General features: G+C 44.8%; 1 protein-coding gene across 3 annotated transcripts in view; it reads right to left on the bottom strand.

Annotated features, from left to right (window-relative positions):
* The window catches only part of ZMYND8 (zinc finger MYND-type containing 8), a 602889-nt gene that overhangs the window by 481940 nt on the left and 95959 nt on the right, over positions 1–24990 (bottom strand). For all 3 annotated transcript variants that reach the window (XM_069243462.1, XM_069243464.1, XM_069243463.1), the window contains exon 3: positions 10001–10149. In XM_069243462.1, the coding sequence (XP_069099563.1) occupies positions 10001–10149 (149 nt within the window). The remainder of the gene's footprint in view (positions 1–10000; positions 10150–24990) is intronic.

Below are 24990 nucleotides of genomic sequence, written 5' to 3'. Positions count from 1 at the left end.
GGGTTCGCAATGTTAGTCTATGAGAGATCTCGGGATCTCTTCAGCGCTGCAGGCAGGCAAGGGGGGGATTCCTCGGGGAAACCTCCACTTGGGCAAGGGAGAGGGACTCCTGGGGGTCACTTCTCCAGTGAAAGTCCGGTCCTTCAGGTCCTGGGGGCTGCGGGTGCAGGGTCTCTCCCAGGCGTCGGGACTTTAGGTTCAAAGAATCGCGGTCAGGGGAAGCCTCGGGATTCCCTCTGCAGGCGGCGCTGTGGGGGCCCAGGGGGGACAGGTTTTGGTACTCACAGTATCAGAGTAGTCCTGGGGTCCCTCCTGAGGTGTTGGATCGCCACCAGCCGAGTCGGGGTCGCCGGGTGCAGTGTTGCAAGTCTCACGCTTCTTGCGGGGAGCTTGCAGGGTTCTTTAAAGCTGCTGGAAACAAAGTTGCAGCTTTTCTTGGAGCAGGTCCGCTGTCCTCGGGAGTTTCTTGTCTTTTCGAAGCAGGGGCAGTCCTCAGAGGATGTCGAGGTCGCTGGTCCCTTTGGAAGGCGTCGCTGGAGCAGGATCTTTGGAAGGCAGGAGACAGGCCGGAGAGTTTCTGGAGCCAAGGCAGTTGTCGTCTTCTGGTCTTCCGCTGCAGGGGTTTTCAGCTGGGCAGTCCTTCTTCTTGTAGTTGCAGGAATCTAATTTTCTAGGGTTCAGGGTAGCCCTTAAATACTAAATTTAAGGGCGTGTTTAGGTCTGGGGGGTTAGTAGCCAATGGCTACTAGCCCTGAGGGTGGGTACACCCTCTTTGTGCCTCCTCCCAAGGGGAGGGGGTCACGATCCTAACCCTATTGGGGGAATCCTCCATCTGCAAGATGGAGGATTTCTAAAAGTTAGAGTCACTTCAGCTCAGGACACCTTAGGGGCTGTCCTGACTGGCCAGTGACTCCTCCTTGTTTTTCTCATTATTTTCTCCGGCCTTGCCGCCAAAAGTGGGGCCTGGCCGGAGGGGGCGGGCAACTCCACTAGCTGGAGTGTCCTGCTGGGTTGGCACAAAGGAGGTGAGCCTTTGAGGCTCACCGCCAGGTGTGATAATTCCTGCCTGGGGGAGGTGTTAGCATCTCCACCCAGTGCAGGCTTTGTTACTGGCCTCAGAGTGACAAAGGCACTCTCCCCATGGGGCCAGCAACATGTCTCGGTTTGTGGCAGGCTGCTAAAACTAGTCAGCCTACACAGATAGTCGGTTAAGTTTCAGGGGGCACCTCTAAGGTGCCCTCTGGGGTGTATTTGACAATAAAATGTACACTGGCATCAGTGTGCATTTATTGTGCTGAGAAGTTTGATACCAAACTTCCCAGTTTTCAGTGTAGCCATTATGGTGCTGTGGAGTTCGTGTTTGACAAACTCCCAGACCATATACTCTTATGGCTACCCTGCACTTACAATGTCTAAGGTTTTGTTTAGACACTGTAGGGGTACCATGCTCATGCACTGGTACCCTCACCTATGGTATAGTGCACCCTGCCTTAGGGCTGTAAGGCCTGCTAGAGGGGTGTCTTACCTATACTGCATAGGCAGTGAGAGGCTGGCATGGCACCCTGAGGGGAGTGCCATGTCGACTTACTCGTTTTGTCCTCACTAGCACACACAAGCTGGCAAGCAGGGTGTCTGTGCTGAGTGAGAGGTCTCCAGGGTGGCATAAGACATGCTGCAGCCCTTAGAGACCTTCCTTGGCATCATGGCCCTTGGTACTAGAAGTACCAGTTACAAGGGACTTATCTGGATTCCAGGGTCTGCCAATTGTGGATACAAAAGTACAGGTTAGGGAAAGAACACTGGTGCTGGGGCCTGGTTAGCAGGCCTCAGCACACTTTCAATTGTAAACATAGCATCAGCAAAGGCAAAAAGTCAGGGGGCAACCATGCCAAGGAGGCATTTCCTTACACTCGGGATTCCCTCTGCAGGCGTCGCTGTTGAGGCTCAGGGGGGACAACTTTGGTTACTCACGGACTCGGAGTCGCCGGAGGGTCCTCCCTGAGGTGTTGGTTCTCCACCAGTTGAGTCGGGGTCGCCGGGTGCAGTGTTGCAAGTCTCACGCTCGCTTCTTGCGGGGAGTTGCAGGGGTCTTTAACTCTGCCCTTCGAAACAAAGTTGCAGTCTTTTTGGAGCAGTACCGCTGTCCTCTGGAGTTTCTTGGTCTCTTGGAAGCAGGGCAGTCCTCTGAGGATTCAGAGGTCACTGGTCCTGGAGAAAGCGTCGCTGGAGCAGGGTTCTTTGGAAGGCAGGAGACAGGCCGGTAGGACTGGGGCAAAAGCAGTTAGTGTCTTCTTTCTTCTTCTGCAGGGGTTTTCAGCTCACCAGTCTTCTTCTTCGGTAAGTTGCAGGAATCTAAATTCTTAGGTTCAGGGAAGCCCTTAAATATTAAATTTAAGGGCGTGTTTAGGTCTGGGGGGTTAGTAGCCAATGGCTACTAGCCCTGAGGGTGGGTACACCCTCTTTGTGCCTCCTCCCAAGGGGAGGGGGTCACATTCCTATCCCTATTGGGGGAATCCTCCTTCTACAAGATGGAGGATTTCTAAAAGTCAGAGTCACCTCAGCTCAGGACACCTTAGGGGCTGTCCTGACTGGCCAGTGACTCCTCCTTGTTATTCTCATTATTTCTCCAGGACTTGCCGCCAAAAGTGGGAGCTGTGTCCAGGGGGCGGGCATCTCCACTAGCTGGAGTGGCCTGGGGCATTGTAACACGAAGCTTGAGCCTTTGAAGCTCACTGCTAGGTGTTACAGTTCCTGCAGGGGGGAGGTGTGAAGCACCTCCACCCAGAGCAGGCTTTGTTTCTGTCCTCAGAGAGCACAAAGGCTCTCACCGCATGAGGTCAGACACTCGTCTCTCAGCAGCAGGCTGGCACAGACCAGTCAGTCCTGCACTGAACAATTGGGTAAAATACAGGGGGTATCTCTAAGATGCCCTCTGTGTGCATTTTTTAATAAATCCAACACTGGCATCAGTGTGATTTTATTATTCTGAGAAGTTTGATACCAAACTTCCCCGTATTCAGTGTAGCCATTATGGAGCTGTGGAGTTAGTTTTTGACAGACTCCCAGACCATATACTCTTATGGCTACCCTGCACTTACAATGTCTAAGGTTTTGCTTAGACACTGTAGGGGCATAGTGCTCATGCACTGGTGCCCTCACCTATGGTATAGTGCACCCTGCCTTAGGGCTGTAAGGCCTGCTAGAGGGGTGACTTATCTATACTGCATAGGCAGTGTGAGGTTGGCATGGCACCCTGAGGGGAGTGCCATGTCGACTTACTTGTTTTGTTCTCATCAGCACACACAAGCTGGCAAGCAGTGTGTCTGTGCTGAGTGAGGGGTCCCCAGGGTGGCATAAGATATGCTGCAGCCCTTTAGAGACCTTCCCTGGCATCAGGGCCCTTGGTACCAGGGGTACCAGTTACAAGGGACTTACCTGGATGCCAGGGTGTGCCAATTGTGGAATCAAAAGTACATTTTAGGTGAAAGAACACTGGTGTTGGGGCCTGGTTAGCAGGGTCCCAGCACACTTCTCAGTCAAGTCAGCATCAGTATCAGGCAAAAAGTGGGGGGTAACTGCAACAGGGAGCCATTTCTTTACAGTGAGTGCTCTAGAAAAATGTTGCAAGCTCAGATTGCACTACTGGACAGTGGTTCCAGTAAAGAAATTGTGCTCACACATTTGCCAACTTTAACAATATGAGGCTATATATAATGCTCACAGAATGCTCTTTGATTAGATTAAAACATTTGCAGGAGCTTGAAAGCAAGATTGATGATTATTTTCTTTCAGAATAAAATGTTCACGAAAAATGCAACTGGGAAAAAACATTTTGTTAAACCACTGTGAAAGTTTAGGTACCATTTCTTCAAAGCATCGTTTAGTAAAATGTGTTGATGGATGTTAGTGTTTCCCAAAAATATTCATAATGGAAAATCAGTGTAACCAGTTTCAAAAACATTATGGGAATCATGAAAATAAACAGGCATTGGCAAAGTCAATAGGTCCGACATTGATGGCCAGTCTTTTGGTTTTGGCAATGTGTGTCTTGTTTTGACATTGTTTTGATAAAACTTTATCGTTGTAGGATCTGCCAAGCCCTCATCTTTGTAACAAACACTGTCAAAAAACGAAATAATTTAGTCTCAAAAAGCACACATTGCCACAGTAGTGCCTAGCACTGAACAAAAACTCTGTGTGCCAATATGCCCCTTTGAAAGAGGAGCATGCTATTCCTCTCAGTCAAGCCAGCCAATACATCGACAGAGCAAGATATGGAATTTTAATAAGAACAAAAGGTCTTGGTTAATGCCATACCTAACTGTGGCCCAATTCTTGAAGAAAGGTACAAAAGTGCATCCATGGCACATGTCTTTGCATAAGTGCAGTTTTACGTATTACATGAATCCACAAGAATTTACGGTAGTAGACCAGAAAAATTTCCTCCTAGAAAATATTTGTTAACTGTATTTTAGGTCAAGCAAATATGCATGCGCAGATTTCCTCATGTGAAAATCTGTTGAACCTTTACAAGTTCACTTTTCCTCCAGCCACTTTTTTTTTTTACCAACCCTGGAAGATGTTTTTATTTCTGCCTTTCTTATTTCCAATCGTTTTTTCGGCATGGGAAAAGATTATAGAAATGCTGGTGAAAACCCTTAAAACATGCAGGTTAGCAGGTTTGCACAGACACAAAAGAACATTTCAACCCTGGAACTGTTGCTTACTCCTTCCTCCAGCCTCGCTATGCAGATCTGCAGAACATTGGAAAAATAAGGAATTTGCTAGTATTCAAGTCGTACTACAGGATTAGCCCTGGCATAATCAGAGAGGTCATTATCAGAGCTATTATATAATGAGATTGCTGCCCTAATTTGTGGCTGCAACTAATGACTCAAAAAGGACATGTATGTTTTTTTTTTTTTTCTTGTTTTTTTTTTACAAGACAAGTACATTTATGAGCCAATATGTCCCATGGATAAGTAGATATTTTAATAAATTCCACACCCCTGCTGTACCAAGGACGCACTGTAAATCTTTCTCAAAGAAAGCAGGTGACATTGTTAAAGAGCATGAAGGCTTTTAATGTCCTTAAACCTCAGACAACCAGAAAGAGTTCTAGTTGTGTGCCATCAAAGATCAGAACGCTATCTTTGTGTAGATAATTTGTGCAGAGTATACACTACTTAAAAACCATCAATGGTGTTTTTTTTTTTAAACTGGTTTCATACACCGCAGGCTTACACTAGGCTCCACAAGAATGAAGTAGTATCCACAAGAATCCTGCTTAGTTTCCGATGCCCTAACAAAAAGGCACTTATTGAATTCATGGAACAAACAGGGATTTGATCTTTGTGTTAATAGTGCAGAAACAGCTTGTCAAATGGGAGGAGTTTAAAGTCTGGGTTGACAACACAGCTGCTGCCAGACAATTATGTGAGCATCACTAGAGAGGAGTTTTGGCACCATGGACATGGTGGGAGACAGGAGTATATGTTGTGCTTGGGCAAAAGTTGTGTGTTTACATTGCTTGTCTCCACGCAGCTGTGATCATTTTCTCAATATGTCCAGCTTCCTGAGCCTGAACTTTCAGGAGCACACACATTGCAATGACATTAAAGTGTCTTACATAACTAGATTATTTATGGTGTTTTTCTCTGGCAGAAGCACAGATGGGACGAGGGTAATTGTGAACGTTTAGGTCCAGCCTGACAGTGCAAGAGTCATCTGACCTTTTAACCTACACCAACATTATTCTACAGCTCTTTGCTTCCACATATTAATTCTCATGCTATCTACTTGTTATGTGTCACACTACCATACAGCAGCTCTTTAAAGCCAGGCCTACTGGCATTGCCAATGCTTGTTTAAAGTAAAATGAATTTCTGGAGCATAAGAACTGTAATGGAAAGACAAAAGCAAGACACATTCTGGACACACAGCTAACACCTAAACCTAGACTCGTCAGCACACTTGCTTTGATCTTAATACTTTAGTGAACCAAGTTTGATTGGGATGTAACACAACATATGTCTTAATTGGGAACACTGTTAAATTCACTCACTAGTTGGTAATGCCCAATAGATTAATATAAAGAGGACTGATGAAGTAAACCACACAAAAGATCAATCACTCACTTTCGCTTGGAATTAATACTCAAATTCATTCACTCTAATGCCCTTTCACACAACCTATAAACACTGGCACACATGCCAGTATCAACATGCTCGCCAGGACATAACCTGAGCACATGTTGAGATCTCATACACTACACTCAATTGTTCCTTCATGGCCATGCTCCCACCAGTCTCAAACTGAATATAGGTACTCGTGCAATTAATTACAACAGTGAAAGCTATGAGGCTACACAGGGGGCCGCAGGGCACTACCCAAAGTCAACTAATACACGTATCTTCATCCAAGTGGCATGAAATTAAAGATACATTCCTATGTTATGTTGATCTGTAGGTGTTTGTAAATGGGGAGCCAGTGAAGCTTGATGAGGTGCACTGTGATGTGGGTGCAGCATGGGAGGTTGAGTATTAATCTAGTGGCTGCATTCTAGATGGTCTGGAGTCTGTGAAGGAGTGTGAGAAAGTAGCCTCTTTCTAGCCTTGTTACCCCCACTTTTGGCCTGTTTGTGAGTGTATGTCATGGTGTTTTCACTGTCTCACTGGGATCCTGCTAGCCAGGGCCCAGCGCTCATAGTGAAAACCCTATGTTTTCAGTATATTTGTTATGGGTCACTGGGACCCTGCTAGTCAGGACCCCAGTGCTCATAAGTTTGTGGCCTATATGTATGTGTTCCCTGTGTGGTGCCTAACTGTCTCACTGAGGCTCTGCTAACCAGAACCTCAGTGGTTATGCTCTCTCTGTACAAATTGTCACTAACAGGCTAGTGACCAATTTTACCAATTTACATTGGCTTACTGGAACACCCTTATAATTCCCTAGTATATGGTACTGAGGTACCCAGGGTATTGGGGTTCCAGGAGATCCCTATGGGCTGCAGCATTTCTTTTGCCACCCATAGGGAGCTCGGACAATTCTTACACAGGCCTGCCACTGTAGCCTGAGTGAAATAACGTCTACGTTATTTCACAGCCATTTTACACTGCACTTAAGTAATTTATAAGTCACCTATATGTCTAACCTTTACCTGGTAAAGGTTGGGTGCTAAGTTACTTAGTGTGTGGGCACCCTGGCACTAGCCAAGGTGCCCCCACATTGTTCAGGGCCAATTCCCCAGACTTTGTGAGTGCGGGGACACCATTACACGCGTGCACTACATATAGGTCACTACCTATATGTAGCTTCACAATGGTAACTCCGAATATGGCCATGTAACATGTCTATGATCATGGAATTGCCCCCTCTATGCCATCCTGGCATAGTTGGCACAATCCCATGATCCCAGTGGTCTGTAGCACAGACCCTGGTACTGCCAAACTGCCTTTCCCGGGGTTTCACTGCAGCTGCTGCCAGCCCCTCAGACAGGCTTCTGCCCTCCTGGGGTCCAGCCAGGCCTGGCCCAGGATGGCAGACCAAAGGACTTCCTCTGAGAGAGGGTGTTACACCCTCTCCCTTTGGAAAATGGTGTGAAGGCAGGGGAGGAGTAGCCTCCCCCAGCCTCTGGAAATGCTTTCATGGGCACACATGGTGCCCATTTCTGCATAAGCCAGTCTACACCAGTTCAGGAACCCCTTAGCCCTGCTCTGGCGCGAAACTGGACAAAGGAAAGGGGAGTGACCACTCCCCTGACTTGTACCTCCCCTGGGAGGTGCCTAGAGCTCCTCCAGTGTGCTCCAGACCTCTGCCATCTTGGAAACAGAGGTGCTGCTGGCACACTGGACTGCTCTGAGTGGCCAGTGCCATCAGGTGACGCCAGAGACTCCTTCTGATAGGCTCCTTCAGGTGTATCTTCTCTCCTAAGTAGCCAAACCCTCTTTTCTGGCTATTTAGGGTCTCTGCTTTGGGGATTTCCTTAGATAACAAATGCAAGAGCTCATCCGAGTTCCTCTGCATCTCTCTCTTCACCTTCTGCCAAGGAATCGACTGCTGACCGCGCTGGAAGCCTGTAAAACTGCAACATAGTAGCAAAGACGACTACTGCAACTCTGTAACGCTGATCCAGCCGCCTTCTCGACTGCTTTCCTGGTGGTGCATGCTGTGGGGGTAGTCTGCCTCCTCTCTGCACTAGAAGCTCCGAAGAAATCTCCCGTGGGCCGACGGAATCGTCCCCCTGCAACCGCAGGTACCAAAGAACTGCATCACCGGTACCCTGGGTCTCCTCTCAGCACGACGAGCGAGGTCCCTTGAATCCAGCAACTCTGTCCAAGTGACTCCCACAGTCCAGTGACTCTTCAGTCCAAGTTTGGTGGAGGTAACTCCTTGCCTCCCCACGCCAGACTGCATTGCTGGGAACCGCGACTTTTGCAGCTACTCCGGCCTCCGTGCACTTCCGGCGGGAATCCTTTGTGCACAGTCCAGCCTGGGTCCACGGCACTCTAACCTGCATTGCACGACCTCCTAAGTTGTTCTCCAGCGACGTGGGACTCCTTTGTGCGACTTCGGGTGAGCACCGTTTCACGCATCCTCGTAGTGCCTGTTCCTGGCACTTCTGCGGGTGCTGCCTGCTGCTGAGGGGGCTCCTGGTCTTGCTCGACGCCCCCTCTGTCCCCTGACGCAATTGGCGACATCCTGGTCCCTCCTGGGCCACAGCAGCATCCAAAAACACTAACCGCACGATTTGCAGCTAGCAAGGCTTGTTGGCGGTCTTTCGGCGGGAAAGCACTTCTGCACGACTCTCCACGGCGTGAGGGATCCGTCCTCCAAAGGGGAAGTCTCTAGCCCTTGTCGTTCCTGCAGAAACCTAAACTTCTACTGTCCAGTAGCAGCTTCTTTGCACCCACAGCTGGCATTTCCTGGGCATCTGCCCATCACCGACTTGCTTGTGACTTTTGGACTTGGTCCCCTTGTTCCACAGGTACCCTCGACTGGAAATCCATTGTTGTTGCATTGCTGGTTTGTGTCTTTCCTGCAGAATTCCCCTATCACGACTTCTATGTCCTTTGGGGAACTTTAGTGCACTTTGCACTCACTTTTCAGGGTCTTGGGGTGGGCTATTTTTCTAACCCTTACTATTTTCTAATAGTCCCAGCGACCCTCTACACGGTCACATAGGTTTGGGGTCCATTCGTGGTTCGCATTCCACTTTTGGAGTATATGGTTTGTGTTGCCCCTATCCCTATGTGTCCCCATTGCATCCTATTGTAACTATACATTGTTTGCACTGTTTTCTAATACTATTAATGCATATTTTGGTATTGTGTACATATATCTTGTGTATATTTGCTATCCTCATACTGAGGGTACTCACTGAGATACTTTTTGGCATATTGTCATAAAAATAAAGTACCTTTATTTTTAGTATATCTGTGTATTGTGTTTTCTTATGATATTGTGCATATGACACTAGTGGTACTATAGGAGCTTCACTCGTCTCCTAGTTCAGCCTAAGCTGCTCTGCTAAGCTACCATTATCTATCAGCCTATGCTGCTAGACACCCTATACACTAATAAGGGATAACTGGGCCTGGTGCAAGGTGTAAGTACCCCTTGGTACTCACTACAAGCCAGTCCAGCCTCCTACAAGGAGTTGTCTGGAGATTCCAGCACAGAGAGTGTTTCTGTAGTCCAGCCTGCTTCAAATGAGTGTTTGTGTGACGGTCCGGCTGGTCTTCAGAGGCAAACATTTGAAGATCTTTCACAGCATGCATATGATGTGGAAGCAGGAAATGCACACTGCATTGAGTTAAGCAGTCATGTTGAGTTTATCATCTAGGATGAGGCCTAGATTTCTTACGTGGTCTTTGGGGGTGTGGGTATAGGTCCTAGGTCCAACAGCCACCTTCCAAATGCGTTGAGCTTGTGCTGTATCGCGAAGTAACACCATCCTCTTCCATAATTAACAAATATACTTAACAAAAATATATGTTACCTGATCTTTATTGTTATTGTGAACTGCACCAGGCTTCTTTTTCTTTTTTATTGGACTTGTTGGAGTTTCTTGTGGAGAATGGCCATTTGAGGAGTGCTGAGGGCTGGGAAGTTTTCGTTTTTGTGCTGCTCGTTCTGCAGAAGCAGGATCTGTAAATAAATAAACAAAGAACAATGTGAAGGCTTGTGTATCCCTTGGAAAGCACCAAAAAATAGTGTTATGAGTGGTATACAAATATGTCTGCTCAATAAATTATCTATGAATCAAACTCTTATTTAGATTGGAATGTAAGTTCATGAATTTTCTACCCTTCCTGTTCAGCACTGTATGCTGAAAGGGAAGCACAAAAAAGGAAGCTGATGAATTGGGCAAACACTTTGCAGAGGCCAAAAGGTAATGTCACCCAAACTCTGACTTGTATTTTAAAAAATGATTCTCCTTTCTTGTGGAAAGCCATCAACAGTGTTTGTGCGTACTAGGTCATATATCCTTTGATGAGGGAGACATTTTTGTGCAGAACGATAATTCACGTTAGGGTCGAACTAACAATTATCTCATGAAGTTAAATTCACTTTCCAAAGTTCGGTACCATTCTCCAGTTTAGACAGTATATAATATTGTAATTTACATCAACATGAGACAAAAACATATGAGCATAACATGAAAACCTCATTATATTTAGCTCCACGTGTAATAAGCCATTCATGGACCAAATATATTCCTCCCCTTCTGTAATAAGCCATGAATGGACCAGATCTATTCACCACCTTTTGTAGTAAGCCATGAATGACCAGGTATATTCAGCCCCTTCTGTAATAAGCCATGAATGGACCAGATGTATTCATCACCTTCTGTAATAAGCCATTAATGGACCAGGTATATTCAGATCCTTCTTGTAGGAAGTTGGCTCTGTATGCACTATTTCAAAGTAAGGAATAGTATGCACAGAGTCCAAGGGTTCCCCTTAGAGGTAAGATAGTGGCAAAAAGAGATAATACTAATGCTCTATTTTGTGGTAGTGTGGTCGAGCAGTAGGCTTATCCAAGGAGTAGTGTTAAGCATTTGTTGTACATACACACAGGCAATAAATGAGGAACACACACTCGGAGACAATTCCAGGTTTTGTTATAGAAAAATAAATTTTCTTAGTTTAGTTTAAGAATCACAGGTTCAAATTCTACATGTAATATATCATTTGAAAGGTATTGAAGGTAAGTACTTTAGGAACTTTGCTAATCACAATAGCATATATACTTTTTACATAAAACACATATAGCTATTTTAAAAGTGGACACAGTGCAATTTTCACAGTTCCTGGGGGAGGTAAAGTAATGTTAGTTCTTGCAGGTAAGTAAACCACCTACGGGGTTCATATTGGGGTCCAAGGTAGCCCACCGTTGGGGGTTCAGAGCAACCCCAAAGTCACCACACCAGCAGCTCAGGGCCGGTCTGGTGCAGAGTTCAAAGTGGTGCCCAAAACACATAGGCTTCAATGGAGAAGGGGGTGCCCCGGTTCCAGTCTGCCAGCAGGTAAGTACCCGCGTCTTCGGAGGGCAGACCAGGGGGGTTTTGTAGGGCACCGGGGGGACACAAGCTCACACAAAAGGTACACCCTCAGCGGCACTGGGGCGGCCGGGTGCAGTGTGCAAACATGCGTCGGGTTTTCAATAGGTTTCAATGAGAGACCAAGGGGTCTCTTCAGCGATGCAGGCAGGCAAGGGGGGGGCTCCTCGGGGTAGCCACCACCTGGGCAAGGGAGAGGGCCTCCTGGGGGTCACTCCTGCACTGGAGTTCCGATCCTTCAGGTGCTGGGGGCTGCGGGTGCAGGGTCTTTTCCAGCCGTCGGGATTTTAGAGTCAGGCAGTCGCGGTCAGGGGGAGCCTCGGGATTCCCTCTGCAGGCGTCGCTGTGGGGGCTCAGGGGGGGCAACTTTGGTTACTCACAGTCTTGGAGTCGCCTGGGGGTCCTCCCTGTAGCGTTGTTTCTCCACCAGTCGAGTCGGGGTCGCCGAGTGCAGTGTTGCAAGTCTCACGCTTCTTGCGGGGATTGCAGGGGTCTTTAAATCTGCTCCTCTGGAAACAAAGTTGCAGTCTTTGTTGAACAGGGCCGCTGTCCTGAGGAGTTTCTTGGTCTTTTGGAAGCAGGGCAGTCCTCTGAGGATTCAGAGGTCGCTGGTCCTGGGGAAAGCGTCGCTGGAGCAGTTTTCTTCTGAAGGAGGGAGACAGGCCGGTAGGGCTGGGGCCAAAGCAGTTGGTGTCTTCTTCTTCTCTGCAGGGGTTTTTCAGCTCAGCAGTCCTCTTCTTCGTAAGTTGCAGGAATCTAGATTCTTAGGTTCAGGGGAGCCCTTAAATACTAAATTTAAGGGCGTGTTTAGGTCTGGGGGGTTAGTAGCCAATGGCCACTAGCCCTGAGGGTGGGTACACCCTCTTTGTGCCTCCTCCCAAGGGGAGGGGGTCACATTCCTATTCCTATTGGGGGAATCCTCCATCTGCAAGATGGAGGATTTCTAAAAGTTAGAGTCACTTCAGCTCAGGGCACCTTACGGGCTGTCCTGACTGGCCAGTGACTCCTCCTTGTTTTTCTCATTAATTCCTCTGGCCTTGCCGCCAAAAGTGGGGCCGGGGCCAGAGGGGGTGGGCAACTCCACTAGCTGAAGTGCCCTGTGGTGCTGGAACAAAGGGGGTGAGCCTTTGAGGCTCACCGCCAGGTGTTACAGCTCCTGCCTGGGGGAGGTGATAGCATCTCCACCCAGTGCAGGCTTTGATACTGGCCACAGAGTGACAAAGGCACTTTCCCCATGTGGCCAGCAACATGTCTCGAGTGTGGCAGGCTGCTAAAACCAGTCAGCCTACACGGGTAGTTGGTTAAGGTTTCAGGGGGCACCTCTAAGGTGCCCTCTGGGGTGTATTTCACAATAAAATGTACACTGGCATCAGTGTGCATTTATTGTGCTGAGAAGTTTGATACCAAACTTCCCAGTTTTCAGTGTAGCCATTATGGTGCTGTGGAGTTAGTGTTTGACAGACTCTCAGACCATATACTCTTATGGCTACCCTGCACTTACAATGTCTAAGGTTTTGCTTAGACACTGTAGGGGCACAGTGCTCATGCACTGGTGCCCTCACCTATGGTATAGTGCACCCTGCCTTAGGGCTGTAAGGCCTGCTAGAGGGGTGACTTATCTATACTGCATAGGCAGTGTGAGGTTGGCATGGCACCCTGAGGGGAGTGCCATGTCGACTTACTCGTTTTGTCCTCACCAGCACACACAAGCTGGCAAGCAGTGTGTCTGTGCTGAGTGAGGGGTCCCCAGGGTGGCATAAGATATGCTGCAGCCCTTAGAGACCTTCCCTGGCATCAGGGCCCTTGGTACCAGGGGTACCAGTTACAAGGGACTTACCTGGATACCAGGGTGTGCCAATTGTGTAAAACAAAAGTACAGGTTAGGGAAAGAACACTGGTGTTGGGGCCTGGTTAGCAGGCCTCAGCACACTTTCAAATCAAAACATAGCATCAGCAAAGGCAAAATGTCAGGGGGTAACCATGCCAAGGAGGCATTTCCTTACACTTCTGTAATAATCCATTATTGGACCAGTGTATTCAGCCCCTTCTCTAACAAGCCATTAATGGACCAGGTATATTCAGCCCCTTCTGTAATACGCCATTAATGGATTAAGTATATTCAGCCCCTTCTTTAATAAGCCATTGATGGACCAGGAGCATTCAGCCCTTTCTGTAATACACAACACACTAGGTATATTCAGCCCCTTCAGTAATAAGCCATGAATGGATCAAGTAAATTCAGCCCCTTCTGGTCAGTATTTGGTCTCAGCAACCTGATAAGCAGATTAGGTCTCTCCACTGATTTCTCTCGCCCTCTCAAAGTTCTTACCATTTTCACCTCAAAAACTCGGAAATGCTCAATGAAATTCCCACAAATGACATCTTTACTGTGCATATTTCACGCACTTGCTCTTTCTTTATGTAATGGGAATTCCTAAACATGTGAGACTTACTGCACTGCTGCCTCTACTGGCAAAACATCAAATTGTAAAGGGATGGATGAAGGCAGGTGCTCCATAGATTACTTACTGGAATCGAAACATAGCAGGTTGTAATGTGAATGCTGAGATATATGAGACACTCCAGCCTCAACACAACAGAACCAAAGAAATACAGAAGCCAATCCGCAGACATCTGAGTGAGAACTTGTCTCAATTGTTAAAGAGTCAAACCCTGCAGGAGCCAGCTCAAACTGGTGAGTAGATAAAATATAAGCATGGACAACTTTGGTTGGACCACTGGCCCATGGAAATATTGCATCTCAAACGAGCACCAGAGATCCTTTAATTTGTCGGTGACTACCACTGGTGAAATACATAGTCATATTTAGCTGTTTGTGCTGCTACATATACACTGGACAGGCATTACTCACATGGTTAAACTTGTATAGTTAAAAAAAACATTTAATTAAAAAATATATATGTAATTTCCTAACCAACTGACATACTCCCTGGTCCTCAATTATACCCTCTAGCACCTGCCATGGTCTTAACTGACCTTGTGATCCAACAAATGAAACCTTTCCTTCACCCATCATTTGTATAGTGTGTCCAACACAACTCACCTGCAGGGTGTCACCGATTTCCAGAACCATTTCCCATATAATGCAATTGTCCAGTTAGCCTAAGCACAGGCAGCCCTTTGCCGAACAAACCTCATATAAGACTCTACAAGCTTCCCCACCCTCGGTTCCCCATTGGTCACAATTTTTTATAAAGTCACAGTTGTATCAGGGTAGAGCCTAATAAAGTCCTATCAATCATCACCCCTTCTCACCAAAATTCCAAACGTCTTAAGAGCTTTTGAACATTTCCTAGCTCCACATTCCATCTCCCATGCCTTCTTAAACAGGTATATTCAGCCTCATACGTAATAAGCCATGCATGAACCAGGTATATTCAGCATCTTCTGTAGTAGGGCATTAATGGACCACGTATATTCAGTCCCTTCCGTATAAGCTATGAATGGTCCAGGTATATTCACCCCATCGGTAATAAGCCATGAATGGACCAGGTATATTCAGCTTTTTCTGTAATATGCCATTAATGGAACAGGTGTGTTCATCCCCTTCTGTGATAAGCCATTACTGGACCAGGTATATTCAGCCCCTTCCACCAGGAGTGTACCAGGCGTATTCAGCCCCTTATGTAATAAACCAATAATGGACCAGGTATATTCAGCCCCTTCTGTAATAAGCCATGAAAGGACCAGGTATATTCATCTCCTTCTGTAATAAGCCATGAATGGACCAGGTATATTCAGCGCCTTCAGTAATAAGCCATGAATGGACTAGGTATATTCAGCCACGTCTGTAATAAGCTATGAAGAACCAGGAATATTCTGCCCTTTCTGTAATAAGCCACTAATGCCCCAGGTATATTCAGCCCCTTCTGTAATAAGCCATTACTGAACCCAGTGCATCCAGCCCTTTCTGTAATAAGCCATTAATGGACCTGGTATATTCAGCCTCTTCTGTAATAAATTATCAATGGACAAGTTATATTTCAGCCCCTTTTGGTCAGTCTTTGGTCATTTTCTCATTCTCTCAAACTGCTAACCCTTTTCACCTCAAAAACTCTGAAATGCTCAATGAAGTGCCCACAAAAGACATACTGCGCATATTTCATACACTTGCTTTCTTTACGTAATGGAAATTCCTAAACATGAAGCTTACTGCATTACTGCCTCTACTGGCGAACCATTGAATTGTAAAAGAATGGATGAAAGGAGACGCTCCAAAGATTACTTACTGGAAATGAGACATAGCATGGAGTAATGTGAATGCTGCGATATATGAGACACTCCAGCCTGAACACAACAGAAGCAAAGAAATGATCAAGCCAATACACAGATATCTGGTTGAGTACTTGTCTCCATTGTTAAAGAGTAAACCATGCGCAGGAGCCAGCTCAAACTGGTGGGTAGATACACAGAAGCACAGACAACTTTGGTTAGCCCACTGTCTCATAGACACACTGCATCTCAAGTGAGTACCAGAGATCCTTTCATTTGCTGGTGTCTACCACTGGTGAAATGCATAGTCATATTTAGCGGTATGTGCTGCTAAATATAGATTGGATAGACACGTACTCACATGATTGAACTTTTATAATTAGAAAAAAAAACTAATTTAAATAAATGTGTCCTTTCCCAACCGACTGACACCCTTAGGCACTCAGTTATACTCTCCAGCATAAGTCATGGCCTTAACTGACCTTGAGATCTCACAAATGCAGCCTTTTCTTCACCCATCCTATGAAAGGTGTCCAACCCAACTCCTCACCTGCAGTAGTCTCCGATTTCAAGAACCATTTCCCATATAATGCAATGGCCCAGTTAGCTGCAGCGCAGGTAGCCCCTTGCCCAACAAATCTCATTTCTACATTATGTATTCCACCCCTTCCTCCCTTGTCTCCGCATGACCTAGACCAAGCTTCCACTTTGCACCACTTCTCAACCAACAGAGAAGACTCTGCATGCTACACCACCATAAGTACCCCTTTGGTCACAATGTTTGAGGAACTCACAGCTGTCCTAAATCCTAATAAAGTCCTTACCAACCATCACTTCTCCACCAAAATTACAAATGTTTTAAGAACATTTCTTAGCTCCATCTTCCGTCTCCTGTGCCTTCTCAAATAGCCGAGATCCCAGACAAGAGAGGCCTTTGCAAACAGTGCAGAGCGAAAAACAGTACATTTAGTCCCCCTAAATGGAATCCCTGAAAGGTATTTTTTAAAAGGTTCTTTCAATGCTTAGGCACAGGTATCTGTGCTGCTGTCATGTATGTCTCATGCATTGTGGCACTGCAACTCTCACACCTTCTGCACAGTTTGTGCAGGCCCTCCAGACATTTGCTCAACATGGCCAGATGACATTGAAGCAATGGTACTGTTTTTGAAAATCTGGTGCAAATAAAGATTTTCAACGTTTATCCATAAGCTCCCCTACTCCTAGAACTGTCTTTGAGGAAAGTAGAAAATGTTTTCCATTGTGGAACTAGTTCGAGACAACTCAGCCCAAATGAAAGTTTGATACTTTAAAAGAACGGACGTTTATTAAATCAGCCAAATATCAACTTAATTGGTTATATTGCCATCAGCTTGAATCACCTGCTATGTCCGCTTGATGGTTGTCAAAGAGATGGATTAATTCACTGCATAATTTTACCCATGATGCAAGGTGCTTAGAAACAGTTATAAATGAATAAAAGGACAGTGGGATGACAAAATCAAGATCAGATTCATCCCTGCAGACCCATTCTAGCTGACCCACTATCTACCCAAAATAAGGTGGCAAGGCATTTTGAATATATTGCAAGACAATTTTCACGAACCCAACACACTTTGTAACCCAAAGATTTGAGTCATTCATGCATAGCCGAGCAGGTTTTCAGCAAAAACCATCTGAGCTTCTTCACACACAAAGCAATAAATAAATGAAATATGCTTGCAATTCTCAACTTTTAGGTAAGCACACCAAACTAGCACTTGAATATATTACACAGTTTCAGCATTTAAAACAGAATACATCACTAGGATTGTGCTCTTTTGCAAACAATACAGGGATCTTTTAAACTCTTTCAAATGTATCAAAAAGTGTAATCAATAAGGTCCATTGTTGGTTACCAATTGCAAAATGAGAAAGTTAAAAATACAAGATGATGACTGAAACAAACAGCTACTGGGGATACATTTGATGTATTTCACACCCGGTATTACTCCCCAACAGGCTCCTCCCATTGATCCACACCACCTGCCCTCGACCGTTTGGGACCTCCAAAACTATCTAGTGAAGCAAGAAATAGTGTCCCTACCAACCAGAACACATTTAAGGACCAACCCATAGGGAAGAAGAGTCCCCCCCCAACAGGATACCTTAGGGACTTGTTACATGGTAAGGGTCCCAAGGTTACCACCGGGGACACGTAAGGATGATGATTCTGTGTTTAACAAGTCTGTTCATTATATAAGGCCGGTGCAAAATTGTTACTCTATCATACGTTCTGATATCGTACACGCCAGACACCTCCATGACTTTTGAGTCAAATCAGGGTCTCCTGACTTTATTAAGATAATATTTAGATCGTATACTCTGGTCAATGGGCTCATTGGCTTGGAACTGCATAAAGATCCTTACAGCACCTCCACCCAGTTTAAATTAAATTCTCCTCTGAGTCCTGAACTGCAGTTAAATTCCCAACCCACCTCAACTTTCAATCGATCGATGGAGAACTGACTAGGAACTAGGCATTAACCCCTTTGGTGGTATCAGGCCATTCAGCCCCAAGGGAGTCATGCCTATCGGGACAAAACTAGAGGAGAAGCGTACTCAATGTCCCTGATAGGATTTCTTTATCTCTGAATCCCTCCCCTGACTCTCATGCCATGAATCAGACCACAACCAACTTATCTTGGAATGCGGCAGGCATTAGATCCGAGCCCAGTGACCCACAGTGGGGAGCTTTTATCGATCAATTTGACATAGGTCTTTTACAAGAAACTAGGAGCATAGAACCGGTCCATAGATCGTGGTTTGTTCATTTTTTCAACCCAGCATGTTGAAAGGAGAAGGGCAGTCCATCGGGGTGGCTTCTAATCTGGATCCGTACATCACTGAATGCCAAACTCCACCCTCTTGACCTAGCATACCATGAAATTCAAGACATTGTGGTCACTGGGGCGGATTTCTGTACATACTAAATTTATAATGTCTACAATAAAAGGAGCGGGGGCAGCAAATCGCAGATTAAACATCAGCTTGTCAATCATAGGAACTCCTTTGCCACACATAACCACCTAATTGTAGCAGGAGGCTTCAATACGACATACAAACGCTTAGACAGGAGAAGTAGAGCCCTCTTTGAACCGGAGGATGAGGCTTGGGGTATTCCATCCATTGATGTTGCCCCTCTAATGCGCAAGTCAGACACAGCATACCAACTGCAATCCTTCACAGTTATGTTTGGGTTGAAGCCATGCAATGCCACACTCCTTCAGACCAGAATGTAACTGATACCTTCAACAGTCCTGGCTCTACCAGCATGATAGACTAGCCCTCACCCTATGGCCGGCTGTAATGGATATCAGGGTAATACCCAAAACTGACAGCAGCAATAATGCACTACACTGCTCTCTTAGTAGTCTTTTTAGCCAGTCAGAACAAGCTCCAGTACCCTTTGCTCGAGATTTGATCCTATCCAACAATGGAGAATAGTAAAATGGGCAAAAGTTGCTGCCCAACCTGAACTCAGGGAAAAGATGAATAGGGCTTTGCTTCTTGCCACCTCCGAGGTAGAATGCGCTCACTCCCTAGAAAGCAGATTGGTGGTCATGCTTACGATACATGAAGACTTATTTAAGACTCTGAGGGAATACTTCATACATCACCGCAAAAATGTAAGTAGTAACCCTAAATGTGGCTGCTCCTGGTTCAACAAAGATTGCATAAGGGCCAAATCACTGCTACGAGATGCCCTTGTGAAAGGGATCGTCTCTGTTATTAGAGTCTGTAGGAAAAATTATAAAGACTCTACTTAGAGCCCAGGACGAATCGAACACCCAGCTCTGGGAAGACACATACGAAGCAGCAATTAAGAAGGATTCAGGCAATTCTGGCTGCTAATAGCCAATAAGGAGCAGAGTCCTGTAACCAGGTTTGCAGACCCAGAGACCTGGCACAAACACATCTCAGATCTCTGCACCTCTACCCCAGTTCCAAGTGTAGATCAAACCATTCTGAACTCTTCACCTTACTCCCCCTATCTACGCCAACTATATGGATAAGCAAAACAGCAAGGGCAATTGAGCTGATACCAGTTCCAAGAGTAGGCAAAGAAACCACTTTGAAATCTTCACCACATCCCTTCACCCCCTCCATCAAGTCCATAGCAGCTGGAAAAGCTGCAGGGCCTGGCAGGGTACTGTTTTTTTTATTTTATTCGGACATTGAGATTTGGGCCAAGAATATAAACATATGCTAACTGCCCTCATTATGGCTAGGAAGAAATCCTGCATAGCTGGAAAGCGGCGGAAATTATCACAGTCCATAAGAGAAGGGTCAAAGGGATTCTACCTTGAAAAACAGACCAATCAGCCTTATCAATGTAATCCAAAAGGTCTATAGTAGACCGATCCTGTTCCAGCTGGACCATTGTATAGATAAAAGTGCCCTGTCCTACCTGTAAGCGGGGTTCAGAAATCAGATTAGTGCCATTAACCAGGTCTCCAGGTTCATGACTAGCTACTAGAAGACAGTTTTAATCGAAAAATCTCAGTTATACCTGGTATTTGTGGACTTGAAAATGGCAGTCGGCTTGGTCTCTGCCCTAAATCATGGAAGGTACTAAAAGCAAGCAAGCGGCACCCCTATCTCCTGGATATCATTAGACAGTTGCACAGAGATACCTACGTGCAGTTTGCTGGGTTTCCAGGGTGGAAAATAACAAATTGGATAGGAATTCATAAGGGTGTCCACCAGGGGTGCGTCCTTGCTCTGACCCCATTTCTTTATATCTAAATGGCCAATCTTTTAATCTCCAAAACCCCGGGTGGCCTACAAACACTAATGGATAGATCTGAGGCATTCTGTGATGAAAGAGGCATGGTCATCAAAATATAATTTATGGCCATTAACTGGCACAGGTGCTTCACAGTCACTATCCTTATTGATGACACGCCCTTAGACAAAGTTACTGAGTTTAACTACTTGGGAATCACACTATTCAAGAATATGTCATCGACACCACAGGTCAAGAAAAGTGCAGCGAGTCTACTGCATCAGGCAGCAGCAATTCTTACATGTTACAAGCCATCAAGAATCAAGCTCATTTCACCCATTTTAAAAGTCTACAGGTGAAGGAAGAGGCAAGGGTGCTGTATGGGGCAGAGATCTGGGGGTCACACAAACATAGCCAAACTGAGTGTTGCAGAAAACAATTTTCTGAAGACTCTAGTTAGCTTTCCCAAATTCACCCCCTTTATTACTATTGCTTTGAGTTATGGGTCTTTCAACTGTGGTCTTCAAGGTTCACCTGTGCCCTTTGCTATACTGGCTTAGCATCAAACACACTCTGGTCCTTATGATTATTATCAAGCTCTTAAAGAAGTGGCTGCACTAGACAAATTGCGCAGAGTTAAAAGGCTATTCTACACAAAGGACACTATCAGAGTTCAGTCTTTGTGAATATTGTTCCAATGATTTCCCACCAATTTCCAGGGAGGCTCTTGAAGAACCCTTTTGGAAATGGGAGCCGGAGCTGCCAAAAGTGAATCAGGGCACTCTCTCAAATGATTTTCTCAAAATCAAACCGCATATCAAATTTGAGCCCTTTTTGACTATTTGCTCTACTCAGGAGCCAGAAATGTGTTCTTGAAATTCGGTTATGGTACCCTACCACTCTTACCCATCATTTCCAAATGGCCAACTAACATTGTTAAATGTACCTTGTTCCCGGTATGCGTGCAGACAGAAGAATCTCTACTGGATTTTACCTTCTTCTGCCCCGGCTATATCCAGCCCAGGATAAAGTTTGATTTTTCCAATATGTAAGTTGTTGGGGTGCAGACAGTATCTTCCGGTGCTTAGACTACTACGTGCTGAAACAAGAGAACCAGTGGTCTTTTTAGGTGGCCAAATACCTGCAGTGGAGTTGGTCCATTAGGGCAAAAGCAATGGAATAGCTCTGGACAGACAAGGCCACTACCTAATGTCTCTAGTTTGTCCATGTCATGGTTTGTACTGTTCTTTGTGCTTTTACAGACAAATAAAGTATTATTATTATTGGATGTATTTTATTAACCCCCTTTCCTTTGAGTGGCCTACTTTTTTCCCAACTGCGTAAAATGGCTAAACAGGGGGGCAATAAAGCATTAACCTAGCTCAGAGCTGTACGGAGAAACAGGATATACAGGAAACATGGATATACAGGGAAATGAAAGTATGTTTACAATCAGTCCTCAGGACAATAAATACATTCAAAAGAGATCAGGAACAGAGTTATTGTCGAGTGAGGTAGGGAAGACAAATGATACAATTTAAGACTGTAGGAAAACCACAAAGCGGGGAATGTTGGACGTTTCCTGAATGGCACCTACAAAGAAGCACTTCTGATGTGCAAACTAAGATCATTTCTGAGTGGCGGATCATGTACAGAGATCCTAATGGTTTGTACTTTAAGACTCCTAGATTTTCAGAGGTCCCATGGATGTGCATTTATCAGTATTTGTTCTATTAGACATTCTGAATTTTTAGGGAAGGTAGTTCATGTTACTTAAGTGAAGTTCTGTATAGATCTAACAATAGGAGCTGAAGTGGATTTTGGCACTGAGAGGAAGTCAACATAGCTCTTTCAGGGTAGGAGAAGTGTTACTAAATGTTGGATGGTCATCAGTAGAATCACTGCATGAACAAAAACAATGTTTCAATCCCCATTGATCTAGTACTTTGCTCAACGAATTGACAACCAAGTAAAATTAATCTTGACTGACTTGCAAATCCTATTGGACCAAAAGGTAGCCCTGAGGCATTTATGCTGCACCAGATTGCCTTCTTAAAGTGAAAGGAGAAATGAACCACCAAGCCCGGTTTGGCACAGGTTTTATTAATCCTGCAAGTGAAGACCATAATGAAAGAACATCATTACCAATATAACAATTTTTCCTAGATTAAATGCAAAATGTCACTGGCTTACTCTAGATTTCAAATGCCATTTTCAGACTTACAAGTAACAAACCACAAACTGACAGCATGCATTAATTCAAGCTTACCATCCTTTACACAGTCAATATGTATTGCTTCCAAAAGGCAACTGCAGTAAGCTATTGCTATAATTTTGGATCACAATGCAACATGAACAGATTGTGTGCCTTGTAAAATCTCAGTCCGAGATCCAAACCACAGTAGCATAGCAGTGGCCTACGTCACCAATGGCGGTGATCTGCAAGAAAACTCTAAGTCACACATTTAGTCCTGTAGTGCAGTGGTTCTTAAACCTTTGACTTCAGTGCCCCCCTACTGGAATCCAGAGACGTCCATTGAATCATTATCAGAAGCCAGAGACCACACCAAATCGTTATTGAACTCTAGGTACCTGTGACTATACAATTTTGACGATTCGAACCACAAAACAATACACAAAAAAACAGAAACAATCATTCATCAAAGGTATAAACAATTTATGATATACTGTATTTAATTCACAAATATGTTTTTTAAAAAGCTAAATTTTAATGGGAAGGTTAGAGATGTTTTTAATTCAATTGAAGTCACCCATCATCCTTATTATATTTTATTTGATGCAGTTTCACTGCTCCTACAAAATCTATCTGAGGATACCAGCCTAATTTTCAGCCTCCAAATACTTATAACTTCACATTTACAGAACGCTTCAAAATTTTCAATTTACACTTTGCTTCTTTTCTCATATGCATTTGATTCATCAGTTAATGTTATTCAACTTTCTAAGCAATAGCAGACCAACTAAGTAAGCAGCAGGGACCTGGATCACAGGTTAGGAACTGCTGCGGTAGTGAGTGAGTCGTCATTATTCCGAGGTAAATAGTTCACAGTACCACTGGTCTGTCAAAAAAACAAGAATCTCCGAGAGCAATACGAAAAACTGATCAGTGCAGCCAGCCTCATCAAATTAAATATTTGAATTCTATGTAGGTTCTAGAAGGATTTTGTTTTCCAAACAGAAGATGTCACGTTCGCATTTGTCCGGAAGGTTCAGACGGTCAGAATTGCAAAATAGTTTAACATTAACACAATGCATGGATGGTTATAATAACCATTGCTTTTTTATTACGTATTGATGAGGTTTCCCAAAAGCTCAGGATAACAGTTCCATCGCTAATAAAATAGCAAAGATGTAAGTTTATTCCGTTTTTTGTAAATTGATCCAGACATTACCTAGGGTGAAATACACATCCCACTTTCACAAAGTGCTGTTTTCCTTCAATTCTACACACCTCATAACATGAGGTCATCTAAACTATGCTTAAATCCTAACTGCCTATTAGCTTGCCACTACTACTCAAATTACCATGTTCATGCTTTTCAAAGGCTGCAGACTTCAAAAAATTTAGGTTATATATTAAATATAGAGATATGATTAGAAAAAAATACACAGACTTAATTGGACTTTGTGCACATGCCAAATTTGGTTCAATTATGTCCGTTTTTTTTTTCTGTTGCTCATCAAAAATATGGCACATGAAGAAGGGAAATGACACTTTGTATCCCTCCACCTTTCCTATAACCCTGCCAATCTCCAAAGTCAATATGCATAATTCTTCTAAGGTACAACTGAAAGTAAAAAGCATTTTGTTTCTGTAAAGTTCCATGCACTACCATGAAATGCTGCAAGTTACTAGTGAAACACATTTGATTTCCCTATTTAAAGTGGCATTTTTAGATGGAGCCTGCAACCAAATGCACTAGCGCTCGCTTGCAAGCGCTGTTGTTGTCAGTAAATGGTTTGAAACCTGTCCGTTGCTTTTCATTTTTTGGTATCAACTTCACTCTTCTTTGCGGTTTCATTATTGGCACAGTGCTGGTCAAACATCACTTCTGGTTGCCACAGTGGAGCAGAGACCAAGCAAAGATTAATTCAATTCAGTCAGTTTCCATCCGCTGCTCTGGCGCAATTGAGGTACTTTTTCTTCCTCCACTCTTCAAGCCCCTCTACCTGGCCTAGCAGGGGGTGGGAAATTTGTCCTCACAGTCAATGAATGGGATCCACCAATCAACAAGGAGTACTTATTAATTTGAAAATGTATTAGCTCTGATTAAAAGCGTTAACCCTCCGTTCAATCTGTCGCACCTCAGGGCACAGGCTGCATAGTCTGCTCCAAAGGCTGGTGATTTTGCTTATGTCAGGAGAGGCCAGAGATGCCAAATCAAACAGGAGAGGAGCGGTTGCACCC

The sequence above is a fragment of the Pleurodeles waltl genome, chromosome 7 (assembly GCF_031143425.1).
Source record: "Pleurodeles waltl isolate 20211129_DDA chromosome 7, aPleWal1.hap1.20221129, whole genome shotgun sequence".
Lineage (NCBI taxonomy): Eukaryota > Metazoa > Chordata > Amphibia > Caudata > Salamandridae > Pleurodeles > Pleurodeles waltl.
This window is presented reverse-complemented; position numbering and strand designations above follow the sequence as displayed.